The 22,703-nt window shown below is 36.6% G+C and overlaps 1 protein-coding gene across 3 annotated transcripts in view; it reads right to left on the bottom strand.

The window, feature by feature from the left end:
• Positions 1 to 4,757: 4,757 nt before the first annotated feature.
• The window catches only part of USP10 (ubiquitin specific peptidase 10), a 55,456-nt gene continuing 37,510 nt past the window's right edge, over positions 4,758 to 22,703 (bottom strand). For all 3 annotated transcript variants that reach the window (XM_042797534.1, XM_042797536.1, XM_042797535.1), the window contains 9 exons: positions 22,302 to 22,411; positions 21,770 to 21,825; positions 20,214 to 20,317; positions 19,354 to 19,453; positions 17,942 to 18,122; positions 14,094 to 14,259; positions 9,441 to 9,585; positions 8,195 to 8,260; positions 4,758 to 5,887 (listed from right to left, as the gene is read on the bottom strand). In XM_042797534.1, the coding sequence (XP_042653468.1) occupies positions 5,700 to 5,887; positions 8,195 to 8,260; positions 9,441 to 9,585; positions 14,094 to 14,259; positions 17,942 to 18,122; positions 19,354 to 19,453; positions 20,214 to 20,317; positions 21,770 to 21,825; positions 22,302 to 22,411 (1,116 nt within the window). In that variant the 3' untranslated portion in view covers positions 4,758 to 5,699. The remainder of the gene's footprint in view (positions 5,888 to 8,194; positions 8,261 to 9,440; positions 9,586 to 14,093; positions 14,260 to 17,941; positions 18,123 to 19,353; positions 19,454 to 20,213; positions 20,318 to 21,769; positions 21,826 to 22,301; positions 22,412 to 22,703) is intronic.

Genomic DNA, 22,703 nt, shown 5'->3' with positions numbered 1-22,703 from the left:
ATTCTCTCTCATTGCTCTCCTGTTCTGGGGCAGCCTGGACTGTGACCACCTGGGTTCATCTGCAGCTTCTTTTCCTTCTACTCATAATAAAGAACATTTCCTACTCATAATAAACAACATTTCCTACTCGTAATAAAGAGCATTTCCTACTCACAATAAAGAACATTTCCTCAAATGTTTAATCTGCTGATGATATGCAAGAAAATAACTCCCCACAAAACTTCACAAAGCCTGGGCTGTTTCATGAGTGCCTCGGTAAAAACTGAGGTGAGACAAGGAAATAAGCACACAAGCAGCAGCAATTTCAGAAGATTTTGGGGGCACCGCTGACCACACAGTACAAGTGAAACGTGAACCAAAAACTACAAAACCCCTCACCTTGTTATTGCAGCTCACCACATTTCCTGGTTACATCTGCAGCGAGCGATGTTGAAACACATTTTTTTAATACTAAAGTAACCAGTACAGATCTGCAGACTGAAACAGTTAAGAAATATTAACCCAACGCACAATTTTGGAGATTTCAGTCCCAAAGAGAGAAGGTGAATTGCAATCACAAGCTCCGCAGCCATTACATCTGGTTATTTGCTAATACAAATTCTTTTCAAAAATCCTTTGGGTTATTGGAAATAGCCTGGAATAAACCCCACGGTTTGCATGAAACCCTGAACATCTTGGGAACATCCACTGCATGTCAAAGGCGCACCCTTCATCTCTATTCAAAACAAGAGATTTAGAGTATTTTTATGGAGATAAACCCCTTGTTGACAGCCCGGGAGCTTTAGAGCTGTAACACCACGGAACTCGCGTGTGCTGCCACTGCCCTCTGCTGCAGCGCGGCCCCAGCCTGCCTCGGGAGTCACAGCCTCTTGGAGGGATATTTTGGAAAACAGCACAGTTTCTTAATAAAAAAAAAAAAAAAAAAACAAAAAAACAAAAAAACCACACACGCCCCCCCCCCCAAAAAAAAAAAACCCAAAAACAAAAAAAAAAAAAACAAAACCACACAAACAAACTAAACAAAAAAACAAACCATACAGCCTCCCTGACCCTGAAATACCTTGTACTTTTGATAATCTTTCTCCCCCACCCGGCTTATGGTGTAAGATTTTTCTAACAGCCTTTTGCATTCGCACATCCGAAGTTTCTAGTTTTGAAAACTTTAGGTCTTAATGTGCATTTTTAAAAAAAAAACATTTCTTAAAAGCAGGGTTTAAACATCAGTAAACAATCACCAGATTTGTGGTGTACCGGGGGGTAGTGGGGGTCTTGGGACCTGTTTTTATTTTTCCTTTACATAATCACTCACAGACAAATCAAATAATCAAAGGGCTGCAAAATCCTTGTTTCGCAACAATGGGAGGAGTTTAATATAGAAAATAAAAATTGTGGTTATGTGTTCACATCAGACTGTTGCCACATACTTTCTAGTCTTCTTTATTTCCTTTGAGTAATACACTGCAGAAGACAGATTTTAGCAACAAGTGCATTTGTAATATCCTTAGTGAAAAATCAAAATATTAATACCATCTGAACAACCTCCATTTCATACTACGAGGATTTCAACACTTGCTTTTTAAACTGACAATTACTCATTGACATTTCTTTAAAATAATTAGTAACACTTGTGTAACCTGTTCGTGTTACGAGAAATGTAGAACTGAATATACAGACTCAGAGTAAATTGCATTTTTGCAGCAGGAGCTCATCTCTTACCATCTTCTCCAATCCTGACAGCTTTATAAAGATGTCTATACAGGTCTTTTATGAACAGGTCTAGGTTGTATACCAGAACTTGAGTTGTGATATGAATTCCTTTCCTATTCTTTTACCCCAAAGGATAATGCACAGGACATAGGGAAAGCCCTTAGGAGCTCCCACAGTTGCAAAGGCACACAGCACTGTCCAACACCAAAAACTGTCCAATAGCAAAAAATATCAAATAAGATGTTCTTAGGACCAAGCCTGTATTAGGTAAAACTGCATTAGGTGATTAAACTGTAATTAAAGTACTGTAATATTAATCCATCACATAAGCAGCAACTCTAAGCAAACCTCAGCAGAAGCACAAGCATAGCTAAATGAAATAATACTAAAATCTCATTAATTGTACACCAGTTCTTTCTCATCCTACTCTTCGTTTCTTCCTCTCCTCCTCTCTTCTTCACTTTACCCTTCTTAAGCTGTTTCAAATGGAGTCCAGCACAGCAGAAACTGCTCATCACAAAGAAGGCTCTGCTCCAGGTCAAAAACCCGTTTCTGAAGGTGATGAGCCAACTACAACCAAGAACACTCGCTTCATTATTCACAAGGACTGAGACTAACACAGTGTTTCCTTTCCAAGAGATAGCAAGATGCAAGATTTCAGAGAGCAAAAAGTCAAATTTCCTTTCAATGCACATCCCCAAAGTCCTAGGAAAGATTTGAAGGGCTGCTTGCAAACAACAACCATCCCCCAAAATAAAAAAATAAAATTATTGGATTATACCTGCGTTTTTAATACACCTGTATTACAAACCCATCCACAACAGGTTAAGGCACCTGTAAACAGTAAAAGCTTTTTGCCAGGAAATCCTCTGCCACTAAGAGTCCTGTTAGCGCAAGCGTAGACCAACAACACTTTGTTTCTACTAAATATACCCAATGTCCTACCCGCAAATTCAAACCTGTAATTTTTGACTAACATGGGTCAAAATTCACCAGCCAACGGTCTTGTCCAGTCAAAACTGAAGTTAATTGCAAGGACCTGATATCAAGTAACATTAATTACTGATCACCTATAATTTTATCTGGACTATTTTGGTAAGCTTACACTATCAGGAATGTACCTTTTCACAACTCACTGGATGTGCAGGTAAATACTCAGAGGCATTAGGGGGGAAAGAAAAAAAAAAAAAAAAAAAAGATTTCTGCAGTACAGAATACTTCAACCAGGGTGCAGAAACAGGACATGAATAATAACCAGTACAGAACAGTAATTTCAAAATCTGTTTTCTTTCCTATTTGGAACAAGCCCCTCCATACCTCCCAGATTTCAAATTCCGAGGAAAACCAGTGTCTCCCCAGTGCTGGCTGTGGGGTAATTCCCAGCACGGGTGGCCCTGCATTGGGAAACCCTGGAAGCCCCGGCCCCTCGGCAGCCCCCGGGCACCCTGCCCAGTGAGGAGCCAGGAGCTGAGGTTTTCCCTGCAGCTGCCCAAAATCAAAACAAGCTTTAAACAGAAAACTGTTCTGAAGTTGGTGGAATGTCACCAAAATCAAGAACAGCGTGTCACAGTTTTCAAATCAGAAAATACTAATAAAATTTGCTGATCAATGAAAAAAAAAAAAACCCTGTATATTTGGATATCCAGAGCAAGCGACAAAATACCATCGAATTTTCTCAGCATCAGGATTGCAGCAGTGATATGAAGTTAACACTGCCTAACAATTCTGGAAAGGAACAAAAGCTCATCCATCTGAAGATCACCCGAGGGATGATCAGCAAGGGGAACAGGAGCACCCCAAGGAGCCTCGCACAGCCCCAGGCAGCGCGTCCGTCCTGACACAGGAACGGCAACACCGGGGGCGATTCAGCGGCAGGAGAGTCCCGAGCTCTCCACCATCCTACGAGAGGGTGGAAAAGTCAAAAGGGCAAATCGGGAGGGTGTGCTTCAGCAGCTCTTACTGCTCGTCCAACGGGCTGGCAAATTGCTGGAGTTTTGTTTCTCCGCTACAGGAGCCACGCACCCACCACTGCTGCCCCGCACGCTGAAATCAGCCGTGAGTGAACACAACTCTGACACCCGCTGGGAAGCGGCCACAGAGGACACACACACCCCACACCCCCCCACACACCCCCCCCGTCTTCCACAAAGTGACCCACTGCTGCTCGACTCGAGCAGAACACATGAGAGGGGAGCCCTTGGCAGCGGGCCCGTGCTGAAACCCGAGGCATGCACAGGGCTGCCTTCTCCTGAAAAAGTTGACACTGCTTTTCACCGGAGACCTGGACAGACAGCCCATTCAAAGGAAAATAAAATCGGTTTAAAGAAATGCTAAAGGAATTCATCAGAACATGGTACCTGTAAAATTAATGCAGCTTTGCAGACAAAACCTTCCCCCCCCCCCCCCCCCAAACGTCACCTTAAGGTCAGTGTATACAGAGTTTAACCTTCTATTAACAATGTGTGCTAAAATCAGTCTTGTTACACTGGCAACAATGGTAACACTTCTCCCGTGACGCAACAAGCACCTAACACCACTATAACCAAATTAAGGATTAAACTGTAGGGGCTCTTGCCATCTTTAGCAGCAGGGAAGGCAACAGGAAGCTGATCAAGGAAACATTTTATCAAAGTTTTCAATGAAAATGTCAAGAAGGGAATAGTTCAGTCAAAGGCAAACTAAACAACCTCTACCCCAAGCGCGGGATACGGGAGGGAGGCGGTTCCCGTTCCTGGCCGAGGGGCGTTCAGCCCCAGCACCCCCACGTCCCGGCCTCGGGCCCTGCCCTGGACCTGTGCCTGCCTTGGGCTGACGCACCCCCTCCCCCCTTCCCTCTCCCCTCAAAGCCCAGTTCCATCTCAAGGTCGAATGGGAAGCCTTCTAGTTTCAAAAAGTTGTAAAAGAAAAAAATAAAATAAAAAAAAAAAAACATCACCTGCCCTTCACCCGGGGAAGGCGATCTACACCTTGTAGAAGTGCTACAGAGCGATTTTATCAGTTTCCAAGAGTAGAATTTACACTGAAGGAAAAACAAAACCCACACACACACCTTAAACCAACTTTGTGACTTTTATTGATGGGCGACAACTTTATACTTCTAGATATCACTAAACTGTGTACAATTAGGAACTCAACATTATAGGAGAGCAGACAGCAAAATTAAACAAAGCAGACTTAAAGAAATATCAATCTTAATTATTTTGCCCATTTTTTTAATTTCATGTACACAGAAGCATAAATGCAGTTTGAGATTTCTTAATAGCAATAAAGTTACAATCACCCATCTATATAGACTAACATCTTAACTCCAAATATTTGATCTGCAATGTGTACTTAAGCAGTTTCTCATCGCACAATTATTAAAATGTGTCTTCCTATTAGGAACCAGCAACTCTGCATGTTGTACGTTTGTACATTTTTTGAAGCACATAGGACCATTTCCATCTCATACACATCGGCTCATATTTTACCACTTATCAAAAACTATTGGGGAAGCAGAGAGCGCTTTTTATTTTTTTTATTTTTTTTTATTTTTTTACTTAAGTAAAGATAAAACATTTTCACAGAAATCTACAAGTTCTGTTGCTGGTGCAGGGTTTTCTTCTACTATGCCATTAGAAAGTGGGAATCAAATGCAAATCCCCTTTTATTATCTTAGGATTCAGCATTAACTCAGATTAATTTTTCTTTTTTTTTTTTTTGTATTTTTGTGATTCACGAGACTGAGTCTTTCAACCAAGCGACTTGATTCTGCAAAGTCAAAAGTCAACACAAACTATGTTGTGCACAAACCCAAGGTAGTTTCCTTTATCACTCTATCCCATAGTTGCAAGGGAAAAAAAAAAAAAAAAAAAAGAAAAAAAGAAAGAAAAAAAAAAAAGAAAAAAGAAAAAGATTCACTCAAAAGAGCATTTACAGGAGAAAAAAAGTTAGTGATAGTTGGCGTTCTACAAAGCAGGTATCTTGCACACACAGCGTAAAAGGGAGAAGTTTCACAGCAGGTCAACTCGGCGGTAGTACAGGAGGTAGGCTGTGCGTTCTGCAGACGGCTTCACCACCTGGTACTGGTTGATGACTTTGACCGCCTGGTCATCGATGCGTAACCAGCCGTTCAGACCAATTTGGAAGACGTCCGTAGTGTAATGGCCACCAGTTGCGCTGTTTCCATGATGATAGACAACTGCAAAGAGAAATTCGTGATGCACGTACAGACTATGCAAATATCCACTGAAAAAGTAAGTAAGGAAAAAATGTCACATACTGCTTTCTTCATCGTGCACTCGTGGTTTAGCCAGATGACATGATCTGGCTTAAGCAAGAGTCTTTAAGTGTTCAGTGCTTGTTTCCTTGCTTACATTTGATGCCATGGAAAATCAGTAACATTTTTCTAGCATACAGTATCTCATGATTCTAAAAGGAGATTGCTTTTTGTAACTTCCTAGAAGATTTTCTGGGAAGGATCTGCCTCACAAAGGCCATCTGCAACCGTGCAGCAGCACACCCTTCAGAGCTTCCAGCAGGTACCGCCAGGCTTAGCCAGATATTCTAAGCTACACATTCACTCTGCCTGCTGATCACCGCCATATTTTATTGAAACTTTATTTTTAAAAAAAAGAAGAAAAAAAAAAAATCAAGTAAAACTATGTAGCAGTCTATTAAAAAAAAAAAAAAAAACAAAAAACACCACAAACAGGCAAGACTTTTCAAACTGCACTGATTACAAATACAGGCCAGTTATTCCCCCCCTGGAACCTGTGACCATTTTTTTCATTTTGTCTTAACTAGAATTTTGTTCTGACAACAGGTTCTGCGGAAGTACCAATCTACAAGTTTCACATTTATTAGCTCTCAGTAACCTCCTTAAAATTATGAGCTGAACACTTGTGATAAACTGCTAATACTGCTCCTTTTAAGAGAGAATCAAACTGGCTTCTTTCCTCAAACACCTCCCTTGTCAGAAGTGTCGAGCAGCAGAGGCATCTCGGCTCTCCTTGAGAAACCAAACCCAAAGCTTAATGCTGAGTTCTTAGTGCGGCAACTGCCCCCAAACAGAAGAGATCTTTTATGTATGTAATGCTAAGGATGTATGTAAGAAATTGCATTTAACTCCAACCAGGAACATGTGAGCCTTAACCATATACTTAACAAGAACAAACAAAAACAGAAGGAATTGCCCAATTTGACACCAGAGCAGAAGTATATAATTTTGCAATTGTGTACACTCTTTCAAACTAGAGTTACACTTCAAGCTTACTCAGATTTTTTTTCACACTTCTATGAAAATAAACATTTTAGAATAACTTAAGCAAAAAGGCAGAATACACTACATCTATACATTTTGGGGACTTTCAGGAATAATGTTTTTACAGTGCTTAAACTTGAATTACTGATGTTCTAAAATTTATTGTTAGGTAATTAGGCAAATCCTAGATGATATCTGAAACTTACTTCTTCAAAAGCTTGTTTTAGTAATTTAAAATTCATCTAACAAGCTCAGCTTCTGTAGACGAGAGGTCCTAGTCTGACAGGGGACTGAAGTATTGTACTTTTCCATTAAAGGAGTTTAAAAAAAAAATTACAGTGGTAACACATTTACTTCTAGCCACCTTAAATACACTGTCTAAACTTGTCCCATGAAAACCACTATCAATAAAAAAAAAAAAATTACACTGCCAGAAACAGTCCTGAATTTCCACGAGAGACAGGTACATTATTTCCTTCTGTAACCTCAGTGGTCACAAAACTGGATCCAAACCACCAAGTCACATAAGGCCACCAGAAGTGGCACAGTTTTGGTGACGCAGCAGTTAAGGCCTCCCGTTCTCCAGTTTATGTTCTCCTGACACCAACACAAATAAGCAGGTGCAAACTGTAAACTGTGTTGGAGTTTTAAACTTCAGGAAATTCATTGCTGCCCAGAGACTGTTTTGTTCAATATTAAAATGCTGCTTCTGAATTCTTACATGAGCTTCCAGTCTTAACTAGCAATTTAAGTATTTTGTATACATCAAAGACACTCTTAAAAGCATCATTTCCTTCCACAAAATTCATCATCTCCAAGTCAAACTTTTCCACCTACAATATGCTATTAATACCCAGCCAGCAATACTCATCTTGAGGGTTCAAAGGGATGCAAACCCAGCAAACAGCCATCTGAAAGATTATTCTGAGAATATGTAGCGTATTTTAGGCAGTTATATTACAGCTGTATTGCAGGTTTTGCTGATATTTTTCAGGGTGGATCTGTTACAGAACTCTGGTTTTGCTTGAGCTTCAAGTTGGATCAGTCAGATATGTACAGCAATATACGTATACACACACATATGCAAGAAATCACTAAATACAAAAATTTGACACCCACAAGTTACTTCAGTGTAATTTTAAAGAAAAATATTTGATATAATCCAGGAAACTCCAGTGTTTCTAGAGTTCTATATGCAAAATTTGTATTTGCAATACAGGGACTAGAGGCATATAGATAAAATACCTGCAAAGAGCCGGTAGGTTCTTTGGCCTTTAAAAATTTTACTTTTCACACCAGGAGATAGTAGCTCTGGAGAAGGGAAAAAAAGTCACAGAAGTAATAGTTAGAAAATTGAGAAATTCAATTTCAAAGGGATCAACTATTTCTGAGAGAAATCAATACTACCATAATTTAATAAAAATGTCTTCTGCAGCCTTTAGAAAATGGTCATGGTTCTGATACTTGGTTTGCTGACACTAACATTATGAAAGAAGAAAAAAAAAAAAAAAAAAAGAGGAAGATCAGACTATTAATTTATCTTCCTTGTATTCCTGCTGTGAGGCAGTGACAAAAATCAAATTTCAGATTCCGTGTCATACTACAACCAGCTTTGTCAGTCAAGGCAAATTGAACTAGTTCTACAAATATTTTATTTTAAAAATAATTCTTTAAAGAATGGATATTAAGCAAAACAGAAGTGTACTGTCAAAGTATGTATTTCACCTGAGACATAAGTAGTCATTTTTATTTACATTTTCCTATTTGAACTGCTGGCTGGCTAACAGTCAATTTGCCAGATCAAAACAAAATACATTCATTCGGCATGCTTCAGATGCTGGACTACATGAAAGCTTTCACAGTTTGTAAAATCGGTACCTCTCAAGTTATTTATTAAAAGAGAGAACTCGCTTTATCCTCTGAATTACAGGCTGCATTTTCTACAGAATGCCGGTTTCCCTCCATCAGCCATTGTTTATTACAACAATTTGACACTTCTCTCCATGAAATCAGAGATAAAAGTATCTAGTATTACTTAGTAACAGCCTCGAATAAGGACATACCCCATACTCAACAGGATTGCTTCCAGTATTTGTCCTCAGCAGTCTATAACCTTGCTCCTTAAATCTGCAGGAAGCTCTTGCTTGGCCAACCCAGAGTCTAGGATGTGCCAAAGGTTTTAGGATCTTTCACCATAATGTTCTTTGCAAAATGGATCCCTAAACTCATATACAGGCAATGTCACGTTTGGCAAGACTGAAGCCAGAAACCCAAATATATACTTTTAAGAAGGAGGCGGGGGGAAAAAAAAAAAAAAAAAAAAAAAAAAAAAAAAGCAGCATGCAAGATATGCATCCAAATTACTAAGTTTGCAGACAACAATGGAGAAGAAATCTTGTGCACAAGAAGAAAATTGAAACACAGATACACCTAGGAAACACAGCATGATCTTTTCCCTAAAGAAGGAAAAATTCTGTTCAAAAATATTTACCTTTACTAATTTCCAGATCAACAGGATACTCAATATTCTTGATAAGCTTCTGACATCCACCAGTCTTCTCATATACAAACCGCTTGAGGTGTAAAACAAGAACAGGAGGAAGCTCTTCTAGTGTCACTCTTCGACTGATCTCCACCTAAAACACACATAGAACAAAGATGAAAAAAGCCCTATAATTTAATGTTAACTGCTTAAAATTATTCCTTTAAAAGGGAATAAGTATTTGAATACACTAGTTGAAAAAACACAGGTTTGTTTTTTTTTTTTTCAATTAGTATTATGATAAACACTGCAGTTTATGACTTAAAGCACACTGAATCTTCAACCATAATGTTGTCTTAAAAGGAGAACCCCAGTAGCTTTTAGTAGAATGCAACATGTCAGAGTAAGCACAGATATTCAGGTACTGCAGTACTAACCAGAGCTTGCTGGAGATCCCCCAGGAGAAACTCCTCATGACAGTTTAGTGATTCCTAGCAAGCTATTATACTCTAATTAAAGGTCAGTACCTTCTAACATATGCTGCTGAATGCAGAGAACTCTGAACTGTAGAAGACAACAGCACCACATCTCAGTACCTGAGGCAAAAGTTTTCATTTCTAAAAGCAGTCACCCTTTTACAAAAAGCAGAATAGAAGGAAAAGTCAGAACTAATCCAAATCACTTCTTAATTTTCAATAAGTAAATTAATTATAATCAAAAAAGAATCTCTATAAAACAAACTACTAAAAATATTTTGGTGTGAATACCTAAATCTACATTTCATTGAATTTCATTGAAAATTGAGAAATTTCATTGAATGCTCCAGAAATACTTATTGAAATGCAAAAGCAGAATTACAACTACTTTGGTACTATTTTTACTCCCCCACTTCTCACCAAAAGAATCCTAAAAAACCTGTTGAAAAACATCTTCTCACAATCTCGTCTTAAAATACAGACCTATTCACATGAAGGATAACAATTACTAATGTATTAAGAGATCAGTACTGAAACAGCTCAAACATTTTTTTCTGCATTACCCAGAAAATATTTGTTGTTCAGGAATTTCCTCAAAAAACAAACTGAGCTGTTATGCAGGCTACCTAAAAATGAGTAAGCCATCACAACAAGCTGTTATGAAAGATATCTGTAATTAAAGATTTTTCATTCTAAAAAAAAAGTATACTGGGTTCTTTAAAAGGTTCTGAAGAAAACTCAAACAGAAAAATATGAGTTACAACCTGTTTCCTATTAAATATTGGTTTTTATATAATTACAACCAAACAATCTACAAAGTTACTGTCTGAAAACCTGAAATTGAACTCATAAATTGCAGAACAAAAATGTTTTTCCTTCCTAGAAATAATGACACAAAAAAATTTCTCCCAGTAACTGCTTTAGGTTTTTCTGAACTTTTTGTTGAGGAAAAACTCTTTATCACCAGCATACTTTTTCAATACAGGGCCTGATTCTGCTAGAACCTATTAATTATGGAATAGAAATTCATGGAAAAAAAAACTATTAGCTCTTTCTAAGCTTGAAAAGTAAAACCTCTTAGGATGCTGAGGAAAGCAGATTTTGTAGGGTACTTGATTTCCTCATGGATCTCAGTTGACCCAATTTACAAGAAGGAATTAAAATTTAAAGCAGAAATAGTCTCTACAAACTGTGTAAAATTTCACCTGCATGTTAAGGGTTCAAAATATGCCCTTTTGTGTCCAAAATCCATCAAACCCCTGGCAACAGTGGCAGCTTCACTGAGCACTGAGATGAGGTTTTAGCAGTTTGGTTTTGGTTGGTTGTTTTGTTTTTAAACCAGTAAGCCAAATAGGACTCTGTTCTTTTCCATTTAACAACTAAGTGCCTGCTGGTGCCCACCTCCTCAATTTCCAGTAAATAACATGCAGACAAGAATTTAGAAGACACACTCTGAAAATGAAGGTGACAACATGAGGTTCACACAATTCCCCCATAAACTCATGAGAGAATGTATCTTCCATGCATCTTTGCATGGAACAGCTTTGTTTTTACAGAGCAAATCCAGAGAGACTTTATATATAGAAAAAATAAAATATGTCCTTCATTCACCCTGTTATTATCTCAAGATTTTCCTGTATTGAGTCTGCTAAATCTCAGATCTTAAGCCTTTGAACTCAAGAGTTTTGTGTAAAAAGAACTTAACAGCTCCCAAGTCCAGACCAGGAATAGAGGATGCTGAAGAACATCACTGCAGTGGTTTAAGCAGTTGCCATTCTCCATCCCCGGTAATGGAGCTGGCGCAGGGAACAGCTGCCTGCATCTCAGCCCTGCAGCTCCCTGCTAGCTGAAACCACAGATCAAAGCAGTTCTGTGTTACAGTGCCAGGCTGAAGAGCAGCAGCTGAGGAATAAGCACATCTTCTGCTGTCCTATGTGAAGGCAGCATGATTTCTGGCAGCAACATTACCAGCTACAAGTGCCACAAATGTTTGTTTGGTGAACATGAGTCAGAGTCCCAAGAAAATACTTGTAAAGATCCTCAAGGAGCAGTTTGAGAACTCCAGGGGATGTGAAGACTCCTTCTAAGGAGCATGTGGAAGGTAACCTGGAAAGGTAAATGAGGTAAAGCTAGTTTGTTACTCAAGAGTCTTCAAATTTATCAGAAAACATGAGCAGGTCTGCAAATAGGAATAACAGACTGAAAAGAAAATCACTTCAGTGAGGATAAAAAAATAAGCCCTTTAAAAAAACATATTAACTGTTGAAATATTCAAGATTTAACAAACTAATAAACAAGACCAGAAGGAACCAAACCAACTTTCTTCAGATGCTACGAAGCAAGTGAAATTGAGTCAGAAAACAGCGAGGAAATGCCACTCCTTTTTAAACACCTATTTTCATTTTAGAAGCCTAATTATTTTAAACACTGCATAAAAATCTGACTGATTTCCTGTTCATATTAATACACGCATAAAATTAAAAATCATCTCAAAGTGATTAAAAAACAAACTTTAAGAGAAATCATATGCATACACTCAGAGATTATTCTTTTCACATTGTTTATGCCCACCACTTGTAAAGAATCCAATCTGGGTATACAAGGCAGACAAATTTCAGCCATCCACCTTTAGCTTTTCAGAGAAAATGGTCCATCCTTTCTTTATCTAACCATTTTCTCATATGGAGTTTTTAGAAAGCTTAGGTACAGAAATGAATGTCAGAGAGAACATCTGCAGCTCAAGAGCTTCTTTCCTACCGGGCCTACTGAAAGAAGTTATGAATAGTGTATGTAAAAGTTCTATCTGAGCAATCCACGCACACCAGAGATGATGTTCTCTACTAACGCACACTATAAGCAGCAAGACAACACCTTAATGGGGAAAAAGTTTAATTTATTACCCTATATCACAAGTTCTCAAATGGTAATGCCAAAAGCAGCATGCTTTTCTTCCTGTGAAGTATTTTTCTATTGCAATTATTACTATTACTTACTATGAAAAAGAAGTTTCAAAAAAATTTGTAGATCTGCTTGAGAATAGAGAATAAAATGTCCTGGTACTTCAAGCAACAGAGAATCACAAACAAGGCTTGGAGACCTCAAAAGGTCCTCCACTCCATCCGCTCTGAATCAGTTATAAAGATTTGTGTAAATCCTGACTGGCGTTTCTCCAACCTTGTCTTAAAGCAGTGAGGACAACTCTACAAGCACCACAGGTAACATCTAGTCTAGGTCTTATTCCTATTTACTATTTCAGAACCACTGAGAAGAATCAGTCTTTTCCTTTTCAGAGCAGCTTTTGACATATTTAGTTTTATATCTGGTTCCATCTCCCTACTTCCATGTTTTTTCTTCTTGATGTTGAACAGCTCTTCCCTCTTATTCATTCCTTTTATATCACAACTGTTATACTGCCATTCGTTTTGATTGCTCTCTTCCAGATATTCTCCGACTGTGAGGAACGTTTTTCTTGAACTCATGACCTAAAACCGAGTATATTATTACTGACAATTTGGGGGTTTTTAGGGCTGTATACAGCAAACCAGTCAACTATACAGTGCCAAGTACACTGAATGGAAGTGTTACTGCCTATCGAAAGATTTCAGATTATTAATGCAGATATAAAGATGACCATCATCAGATGTTTCAGTGAGGTTCCACCAGGCCTACCACCAATGAATATTTTTGATTTGTAAGTGAAATATGTAAATCAAAACCCACCCAGGCTAGACAGACAGCTGTGCAAGCTTTCTGTTACAAGAGTTTTCTTTTTGAAGCTAGAGGGTGCTTTCAAACTATACACTGAAGAGCTGCTCCTTTACTACAAACATCTGACAATCCCCAGGAATCAGTATGTTAAGATCTGCTAAAATCTATTTTCCTCATAGTAGTATGTTATTATTACCACAGCTTGTCATGTTAATTTAAGATACACTCCAGTTAAATCTCCAACCAATTACTACAATTTTCACAGGCATGGTTTTGTTTAAGAGTTAATTCTTTTTCTTTCAGTGTATGTGTTCAAGTGTAACATGTTTTTACTGCTACTGGACACGTTGAAAAGGTTAGTACCTCTTGTTAACGTAAGTAATAGTATTCAAGCAACTATTTGTAAAGTAAGAGCTGTGTAAAAACCCTTCTAAAAAGTTTAGTATTTGACCAGAAAAAGGGGTCAAACAGAACACACCTCTTGTTTGGTTTTTGTGGTATAACCTTGGACAGACTCTCTTGCCACCAAACTTTCCAACGCATCCTGAACTGTGCGTATCTTGTCTGACTGGATGTCCAGTTGCAGGGTGAAGAAAGGTTGCAGCGTAGCAGACTCCTTAGAACTCTGCTGGTAAACAACAGATCTATGGAAACACAAAAGTTAAAATGTAATAAAGCAGAGCAATTTTCAACAATATAGAACCTTCAAATAAGAATGAAGTCTACATTAGTCACTCAATTTACAGTTAATCCAAAATACAAATACAAACATTTAGTGTAAGTTTCAATCACCTGAATCCACTTTACTGCAATTTATTTTCACATCCACTTAGAGCATACTGAATGGGATTATATTTGAGTTGTTTTACTGGATAAGCATCAGAAGTTTAAAGAAAAACACAGAAATTTCTGATAATGCATTTAAAAACATTCACCTCCAGACTGTTTTTGTGTTAAAGAGTTTTGAAATAATGTTATCCAAGAGATCTTCAGAAATGCAAAATACTAGTGCTTATCTAACTGTATGTTCTACTGTAAAAATTACAACTGACTCAAGATTCTCCAATAAAAATACATCAGGTTTTTAGTCACTTCACTAAGACCAATTTCACAGTGATTTTAAATTGTTTGCTTAAATCTTGCCATAGGAAATATAAACTGTGCTCCACTGAAGACTGTCATTTCCTTTTCCTCCCATTATTTTCTCTGTCCAGACTTTCTCCGTGTACTTCTTTGTACATAAATTGGAGTCTTTCAGAAAACTGGCAGGAGTAATGACCTAGGGCATGAGAACATGTTTCCTGTTTTGGGTTTGGGTTTTTTTTTTTTTTTTTGTTGGTTTTATTTTGTTTGTTTGGTGGCTGTTTTTTTGGCTTGTTTTTTGGGTTTGGTTTTGTTTTTTTTTTTTTAACTTTTTTTTATTTTTGTTTGAAGTGTATTCAGTTGCAGCCTTTAAGTAGCCTGGCTTGGCGATCTTTGTTTCATGCAGGGAGACAGAACACTTCAGCCACAACATCACTGCACTGAGTGGACTCTTCTTGATTTTACTTTTTCTTAAACTTTGCTGAAAACTTAAAACCATCAAACATGGCTCAAGATTTTTTTCTTTTTTAATTTTGAAAGCAGTACTTACATTAAAAAGCCCTAGCTGCTACAAAAATGTGGCTTTATACAGCCAAATAAACAATTCATTTATTATACTGCTACACTTGTTGCAGTGCCTTACAAGGCTTGAAAATAGTAAAATAATTAAGATAGCTCTAATCCATGTAGCCACGCTGAAATTTCTCCAGGTCATGGACGAAATGTTAACACACAGGTTTAATCCCTGTACTGCAAACTCCTAGCAAAAGAGCCCCTTTGATTCAAGCAAAGCCCTGAAGCACCAACAGAAAGCCAATACAACTTTATATTGGCAAATAGATATCCTTTAGAGGAAAGAGAGCATATGAAAAACAGTAGCATCTTTATTTCAATTTAACACTTCCTCCTTGGCTATATTTAAGGACAAAACCTTCAACACATGGCAAGCGGAGTGTTTCAACAAACAAACCCTTCACTGTGTAAGTCTGGCCGCTTTTGGATACGCTTCCCAAACCCTTTTAAAGCTTACCATTATTTAGTGCAATAATCAACAGAAAAACGCTAACAACTCCAACTGTTTTCAAGTCCATATATTAAAGATGTAATTAACAAGACCAATAATATTCTGCTTTTCTTTTTTTGGTAATTATTAGAAATTAAATTATAATATTTCTTTGAAACATTTTCTTCAAAAAGATACACTTAAATTGATTCGATAGCAAAACCTTTGCTGTACGATGATTTTCTAAAACAGTATCACTTATTAGAATAATTACACATTTCAGTTGGCCAAGGAAAATGCATCATTTTCAATTAATAATTACTCCTGAGCACTGTAAGAACTCTACAGTAAGAATTTTTCAGGAAAACGGGCACTGCCTGCTGCTACCCTGCTTAAACTACAACAATGTAATTGATATTTTTTCTTTTAAAATAACATGCATTTGAGGGGAAAAGGTGGTGCTACTTGCAGAAATATTTAGCAGACTTCTAACTGGTTTGTGAGCTAGCTTGCACAACAAATATTTGAAATTCACACAAGCTTAAAGTCAAAAGGGACTCCTGCAAATGAACAAACCTGATCCTGATAGAACTGTGCATCTTCGTACTTACACATTTAAGTCTCACAGTGCTTAAGGAAGACTTTTTGGTGTTTTTTTTTTTTTTTTTAAGCAATTATGCCTCAAGAGGCATTTAATATACAATCAAAGCCTTGAGAGGGCAGACTGAAGTTTCCCAAGGCAAAAGACGCCAATTCAAACCATGTTTTCCTAGCTGCTTTTTCCATTTGATTTTTCCAATTTCTGATGCTTTCATTTAGTGGAATTCTACTGGCAAGTCTGTATTCAATCCTTCCTATCTCCACCCTCAGAGGATGAAGCTTTCCAACATCACAACATAGGATACTGTTTCTGCTGTAAATTGTGTGACCTGGTTTGGAGGCTAAATAAAGTGCACATGGTGACAGCAGACAGATGTTGGATTGGACCTGTGGTTCTCTTGCTCAGTGCACATTTTTGCCTTTTTTCAGTATTACCTTTGCTTTATGTCATTTTCTGTGGACTTCTACAGATGATGGTGTTCTCCTGGTGTTCTTAATTTAAAAACTAATGAAATCATGCAGATATTGAAACAAATCTGACCACAATAAATATACTAAGGGTATTAACAATACCTTGGGTACATGAACATACCATCAACACGGAATTTCATCCATACATACAAACATCTGTCTGCCAGCTTCTACAGAAAATATCATTTTATTTGCAAGCCGTCTGACTCAAATCCCAGAAGACTAATTTCAGTGCATTGCACAGGCAGAAGGCACTAGCCCACATTATTCACGCCTCTAGATTGAATATCTGGCAACACAGGGAGTCAAACACTAGCAATTAAGTGTCTGTCTCCAATTTAAAAATAATTCTTCAAGTCTAGCATTTTTGTTTTGGAGTATGTTTTTAGCAAGTGTTTACCTTGCTTTCATTTTAAATTATACATTTCTCCAAACAAGTCATGAGGCTTCCTTTCCAAAAAATATTCTTTCAGTATCTACCTTCTGCCTTCATCTGGTATCAGATCTGAATATAAGTAATGTCTCACATTCTTTTCATTCCTGTAACATCTTGTAGTAATTTACATTTTTCCAAACTTCTTTCACCTTTAGCATTTATTAACTGTTACACACAACCTTTTTGCCTCTGGGAAGCGTAAGTGTCTAAATAACCAAAAGTTTATATTTGTTATTTTATTTCATTCTTTTACTGACCAGATTTAACTCTTAGTAAATCCCACTATCCCTTCGCATCCTTATTTACAAAATGAGTCAAGAATCCTCAGAGGTCACAAAAATTAGGTAGCTCTAATGTTCTTTGGAATTCTTAGACATTAATGTACAAAGCATAAATATTTCAAATTTCTTCTCTATATGCAATTCAAGGCTTTTGTTCTCTAAACAGCCTGTTCTTTTAAGACACTTTGAAAGATTCAGACTCCACAATAAGTCATAGGATCATCTGATTGTTGAGCCCTGGATCATTCTGGTCCATCTTCTGAACTCTCTCCTGCGTAACAAATGCTTACTGGTAAAATGTTCAACTCTCCTGGCCTGAACAAGCTGTGTAAGTCTCTTCCACCCAGTTATCCAATAATGGTGAAAAATACGGTGAGTAAAACAGAGGAAAAAGTTATCTGCAAAGGTAAAGCAGCCTACGTTCTCAAAACTTTTTTGTAAAAGTACTATACCTTATATGACCACCAAAAATATCAGTAATTGGAGTCTGAACAAAGTCAGCCTGTCGAGTGACCGATGATTTGTTGCGAGGTCCCACTTGCTCCCATTCATCCTCACTGCCTTCCCCTTGTTCATCTTGCTCCTCTTCTTCATGAACAGTCTGAGCCTCAGGGCCATTGGAAACTGAGAGTTCTTGAAGTGAAAATTAAAAAAAAGCATTGAGATTTTTACAAATAAAACATGTATACAAATAAAGAATTTGAAAGGCAAAAAACGCAGTACCAATAACTTTCAGAGAATGAAGTGTTTTCATCGATCATAGAATTGAGAAAGTGAATGAGAACAAGCATATTCCAGGCTCACCCATAGCTGGACACATCTATGTATTAACAGAATGCAGCTCACTGATGACTGTATGTAAACAGATGCAGTTTTCTAGCAAAGTTTGATATATTTTTAGTAGTAAATTTATGGGGTAGAAATTAGAAAGTCAAGTGTTATTCTGGAAACACAATTATGCCATTATTAAATACAACTCCTCTTCTGCACAGGTATTTTACAGGAAACCCAAGGTTTAGCAAATATTTTCTTAGTGCCAAAGTCAGGAGGCTATAAACTGAACACAACTAAAGAACAAAATACGGAACGATCACTTTACATCATAAAAAATTTACCCTACTAAAGAGAAATTGAATAACTAGCGATCTTAATTCTATACTTGACTGTGTTTTGTTTCATTTTTAATAGGGTCTCAAACATAAAGCCACTGTAAAATAAAATGGCATTTTTACTCTGCATACAAGTTCTAATACCTCTTCCAAATAATTTTTTCTCCAACTTTGTCAATAAGAATTTTAAAATAATTTATTATGCTGTTTTATATTAGATACAAATTAGCCATAGGTCTAGCAGTTTCCACTTCAAAAAAAGGTCTTAACAGTGGTTTAAAGATAGTGAAAAAAACACACTGACATATTTTTTGAACTACCACGGAGAGAGCCAAAACCCCAGTAAACAACTGACATTGCAGGTACTAAGAATGGCAAGCAAACATACCTATGCTTAAGACAAGACTAGTCAACTTGAGTTAGCCTCAAATAATGCGCAGATGAGCTCAAAAATTTATTATATAGGAATCTGTTGTTTAGGAGGACCAGGTACATGGCATACCATTATTACTGCCATTCAGAGTATTTACAGAATGATACTGCTTTTCCAAATATCCAGATCATTTGTAAATTGGACAGGATGGACTGATTTTATCATTTGGACACATTTTAACAAAAGACTATTAAAAAGATGGCATTCTACCCTTATCTCAATATCTACTCCAAACACTACTCTGCATTACAGAAGCACCACAAAAAAAGGAAAATATCTGAAAGAAATTAAGTTTGTTACCAAAAAAAAAGAAATCACTAACTTTCATTATGTGGAGAGAGAAGTTTCTTTAGGGTCAGCATTTCTTCATGTAATCCATTAAGGATAAATCCCAGGTATTCTTCAGCATCCTCTTGCCTGCCCTGAATAAAATGTCTTTTCAATTACTATATATTTTCATATTTTCATTTTAGCAGAAAATTCATGACATTGATCATCTAGCTTTCTCTTATTAATATAGCTAATTTACCAACTACTCAGTTTAAGTTGTAAAGTTAACCAAAGTTTCAATTTTGCTATAACAACCCCTCATTTTTAACCAGTTCAAAAAGAACCAACACATTCATTGCTAACCTGCCATAAGCAGTAAGCACACACATAAGCCTGACCCGGATACAAGTATTTCTGCATTCGTCTCAATACAAGTTCTATTTATCATGTGAACTCGTATTTTTTTTTGTTCTTTTAAAAGTAACATTAAAAATTGCTGTCAAACCAAGGCCAAATCAAAAGATCGTTTAAAGCATTATCTTTTCTTTAAATTGAAACTAAACATGAAATAATATTTTGAAGTCTCCATGGACGACCTTCCACCAATCCAAGCTGAATCCCAAGCAGAAATGAACAACTGCTCATTTTTTACAATAGGCATTTCTTTATAAAGAGATGTCCCATTCCAACCGTAATTTTTCCATTGCTCTGACATATCAAACTGCCACACTTATAATTAATATCTTGCTATAATTTAAGTCCTATGACAGTCTAGCTTCATTGTAATGAACTATCAACTAGTTGATTTTAGTGGTATTTAGGCACAGAACCTTATGCATGGCTTTACGTTGTTTTAATGACAGTGACTGCCTTGCAATGCAATTACAAAAGTTAAAGATTTGTAAGTCACACCTTTTCTGACAGACTTGACTTTATAACTGTCAAAAGTCTATAAATGTATGTAGGTTCAAAGGCAGCTCCTGGTCGGATGTCTCTCACAATTTTATCACCTAAAGCTGCAAGGCAAAAGAGAAATACACATAAATAACAATACATACCAGTTTTTCTATATTATATCTTAGCATTCTCTTCACACATCACTATGACTTTAGAATCCAAAATTATTTTTAATTAATAGCTTTATTACAATTTTAGTGACTCAAGCTCAGAATTCGTAAGATACAACTCTTATCTATAAACTCTTTTTCAAAACATGTTACATCATCCTACACAGACTTACAGATCAGTCTGAAAAAGCTAGTACTGTCTTTTTATAGTCAACACTCTGAAGATTAACAGGAATATCCATCGCCACCGTAAAAGAACAATTGTGGTTCCATTTAAAATTTTGCACTTCTTTTGTATTAAGAGAACACTTCCTTAAATCTTTTATATATTTGTCATTCTAATAGATCATTTTTCCTCACTGCAGAAAAAAAACAAAAACAAAAAACACAAAAACCCCACAAAAAACAAACAAGAAACAGTTTGACAAAATAGTCAACCTAATAGCAATACAATGCCTCCAAAACTATATTTGAAAACTACACGATACAATAAAATGACCTAGAAGTATAATAATTTGCATAAGACAGTAAAATTTGTTTTACAGAAACAAAACTTAAGCAGTAAACCACAGAAATGTCTGAATTGTTTGGAAATCACTGTAACAACCAGCTCCTCATGATATTTTCTTATAATGTTACATAAACATATTCCTGAAACTGTTTTTTACTTCTGTAAGTTTGTAATACAACAGATTTGGTTTGGAGATTTTAAAAAAAGAAAAAAAAATAATCAAACCTACAAGATAATTTATTTGCATCAAAAAATGTTCTATTCCTCACTACATAATCATCATTGATCCTAAATACACATTAGCAAGCATCATACACTTCTGAAGTTGTCACGCTGAAATAGTGCACAGGATGGGAATGAATTAAAAGCCATAACTACATGCCTGCAGGCAATCTCCACCTGCTAAACAGACCTATTATGGCCCCATTTTGTTCCTAATGAATGTATTTCATATTTAAGGATGATAGAATTGAGCAAGTTGACAAAATAAATGGATGGAAGTATGTAAGGAAGGAAGTGGAGTAAAATACAGTGAATATCAAATTATTTTGTTAGAAAGGGCATGTACTTAGAAGACATCTTAACAATTAAGCTAATCTTCAACAAAAACTATTCTTATTGCACTTATATATTTGGTCTACCAAACAGAAGAAAAAAATATAAGGTGTAACACCTATGACTGCTTGACATGAATCATCAGTAAGGAAAAGCATAACACTGACAGAAAAGCAACAGCAAACTTTTTAAGTTATCAGGAAACCCCAAAAGTCCATGAAGGGGATCAAGTGCCCACATTTAAAGGCCTCAAGTACATCACACAATGCAGATCCTTACCCCAAAAAGCCTTCTTATCATGGTTTTAAGACTTTTCTCCCCCTATTCCCACTCACCTTGTTTTGCTTTAGGAGGTACAGGCATATTAGTGAACTCATTCATTAAACGAACACTGAAACAGAATGGAAGGAACAACTAGACATGAGCAGCAAGTTAAGACTTAGAAGGACAAATAATAAAATTAGATCAGTCATTATCGACTGCCAATAAGAAAAAAAATACTAAAATTGAAGAATATCATAATGAAGTCTAAGTAAAGTTCAGTCATAAAAATTAACCTGACCATTGCTAATGAAACCAAGGTGTTAGGTTAGTTCTTGCAGCTGTCATGGTTCATTTTTGCATATTAAACACTATTTAAAACTGATATTCCTCAGGCAACAGGAAGTAGCTTCGTTGACTAGTCAAGCAATTATAAAATACCAAGTTCATTACAGAAGCCATGTATCACCAAAAAAACACATTGAAGACGACCTCTGGATACCTATCACCTTTCAACAATTGCAGCAAACAATCATTTGTCAGATATTTTGAATGAGCTTAAGTCAGATCAGAGATTTTTTTTTTTTTTTTTAACAAGTTACTTACAAACTGTCTATCATTGGTGTTGAGGTACACGGCCGCTGTGATTTTGAATATATTGGAATGGACTTCATTAAATGATACATTGGAGGACAAGCAACCAAGGCTTGCAGAGTCTGTGCAGTGGCATTAAGGAAATAATCAGAAAATGTAATCTCCATATTAACCAACTATTCAGTTATATTTAAAATTATACACAAAACAAAGAAAACTTATGTAGACCAATCCAATAACTAAATTGGAACAGATGGGTAGATTTGTCACAACATTAACTAACATACAAAAGTTAATACTACAAAGCCCCAGCATCTTGTAACATGCAGTGATTTCAATGACATTTTAATAACTAATCAAAAAGGAAGGAAACATTTAGTCTAGGAGCAGGAGAGGAAAAGAACTTTCATAGGA

This window comes from Tyto alba, unplaced genomic scaffold, assembly GCF_018691265.1.
Source record: "Tyto alba isolate M040663 unplaced genomic scaffold, T.alba_DEE_v4.0 Super-Scaffold_26, whole genome shotgun sequence".
NCBI classification, from domain to species: domain Eukaryota; kingdom Metazoa; phylum Chordata; class Aves; order Strigiformes; family Tytonidae; genus Tyto; species Tyto alba.
Note: the sequence above shows the minus strand (reverse complement) of the source record. Positions and strands in the feature narration are given on the sequence as shown.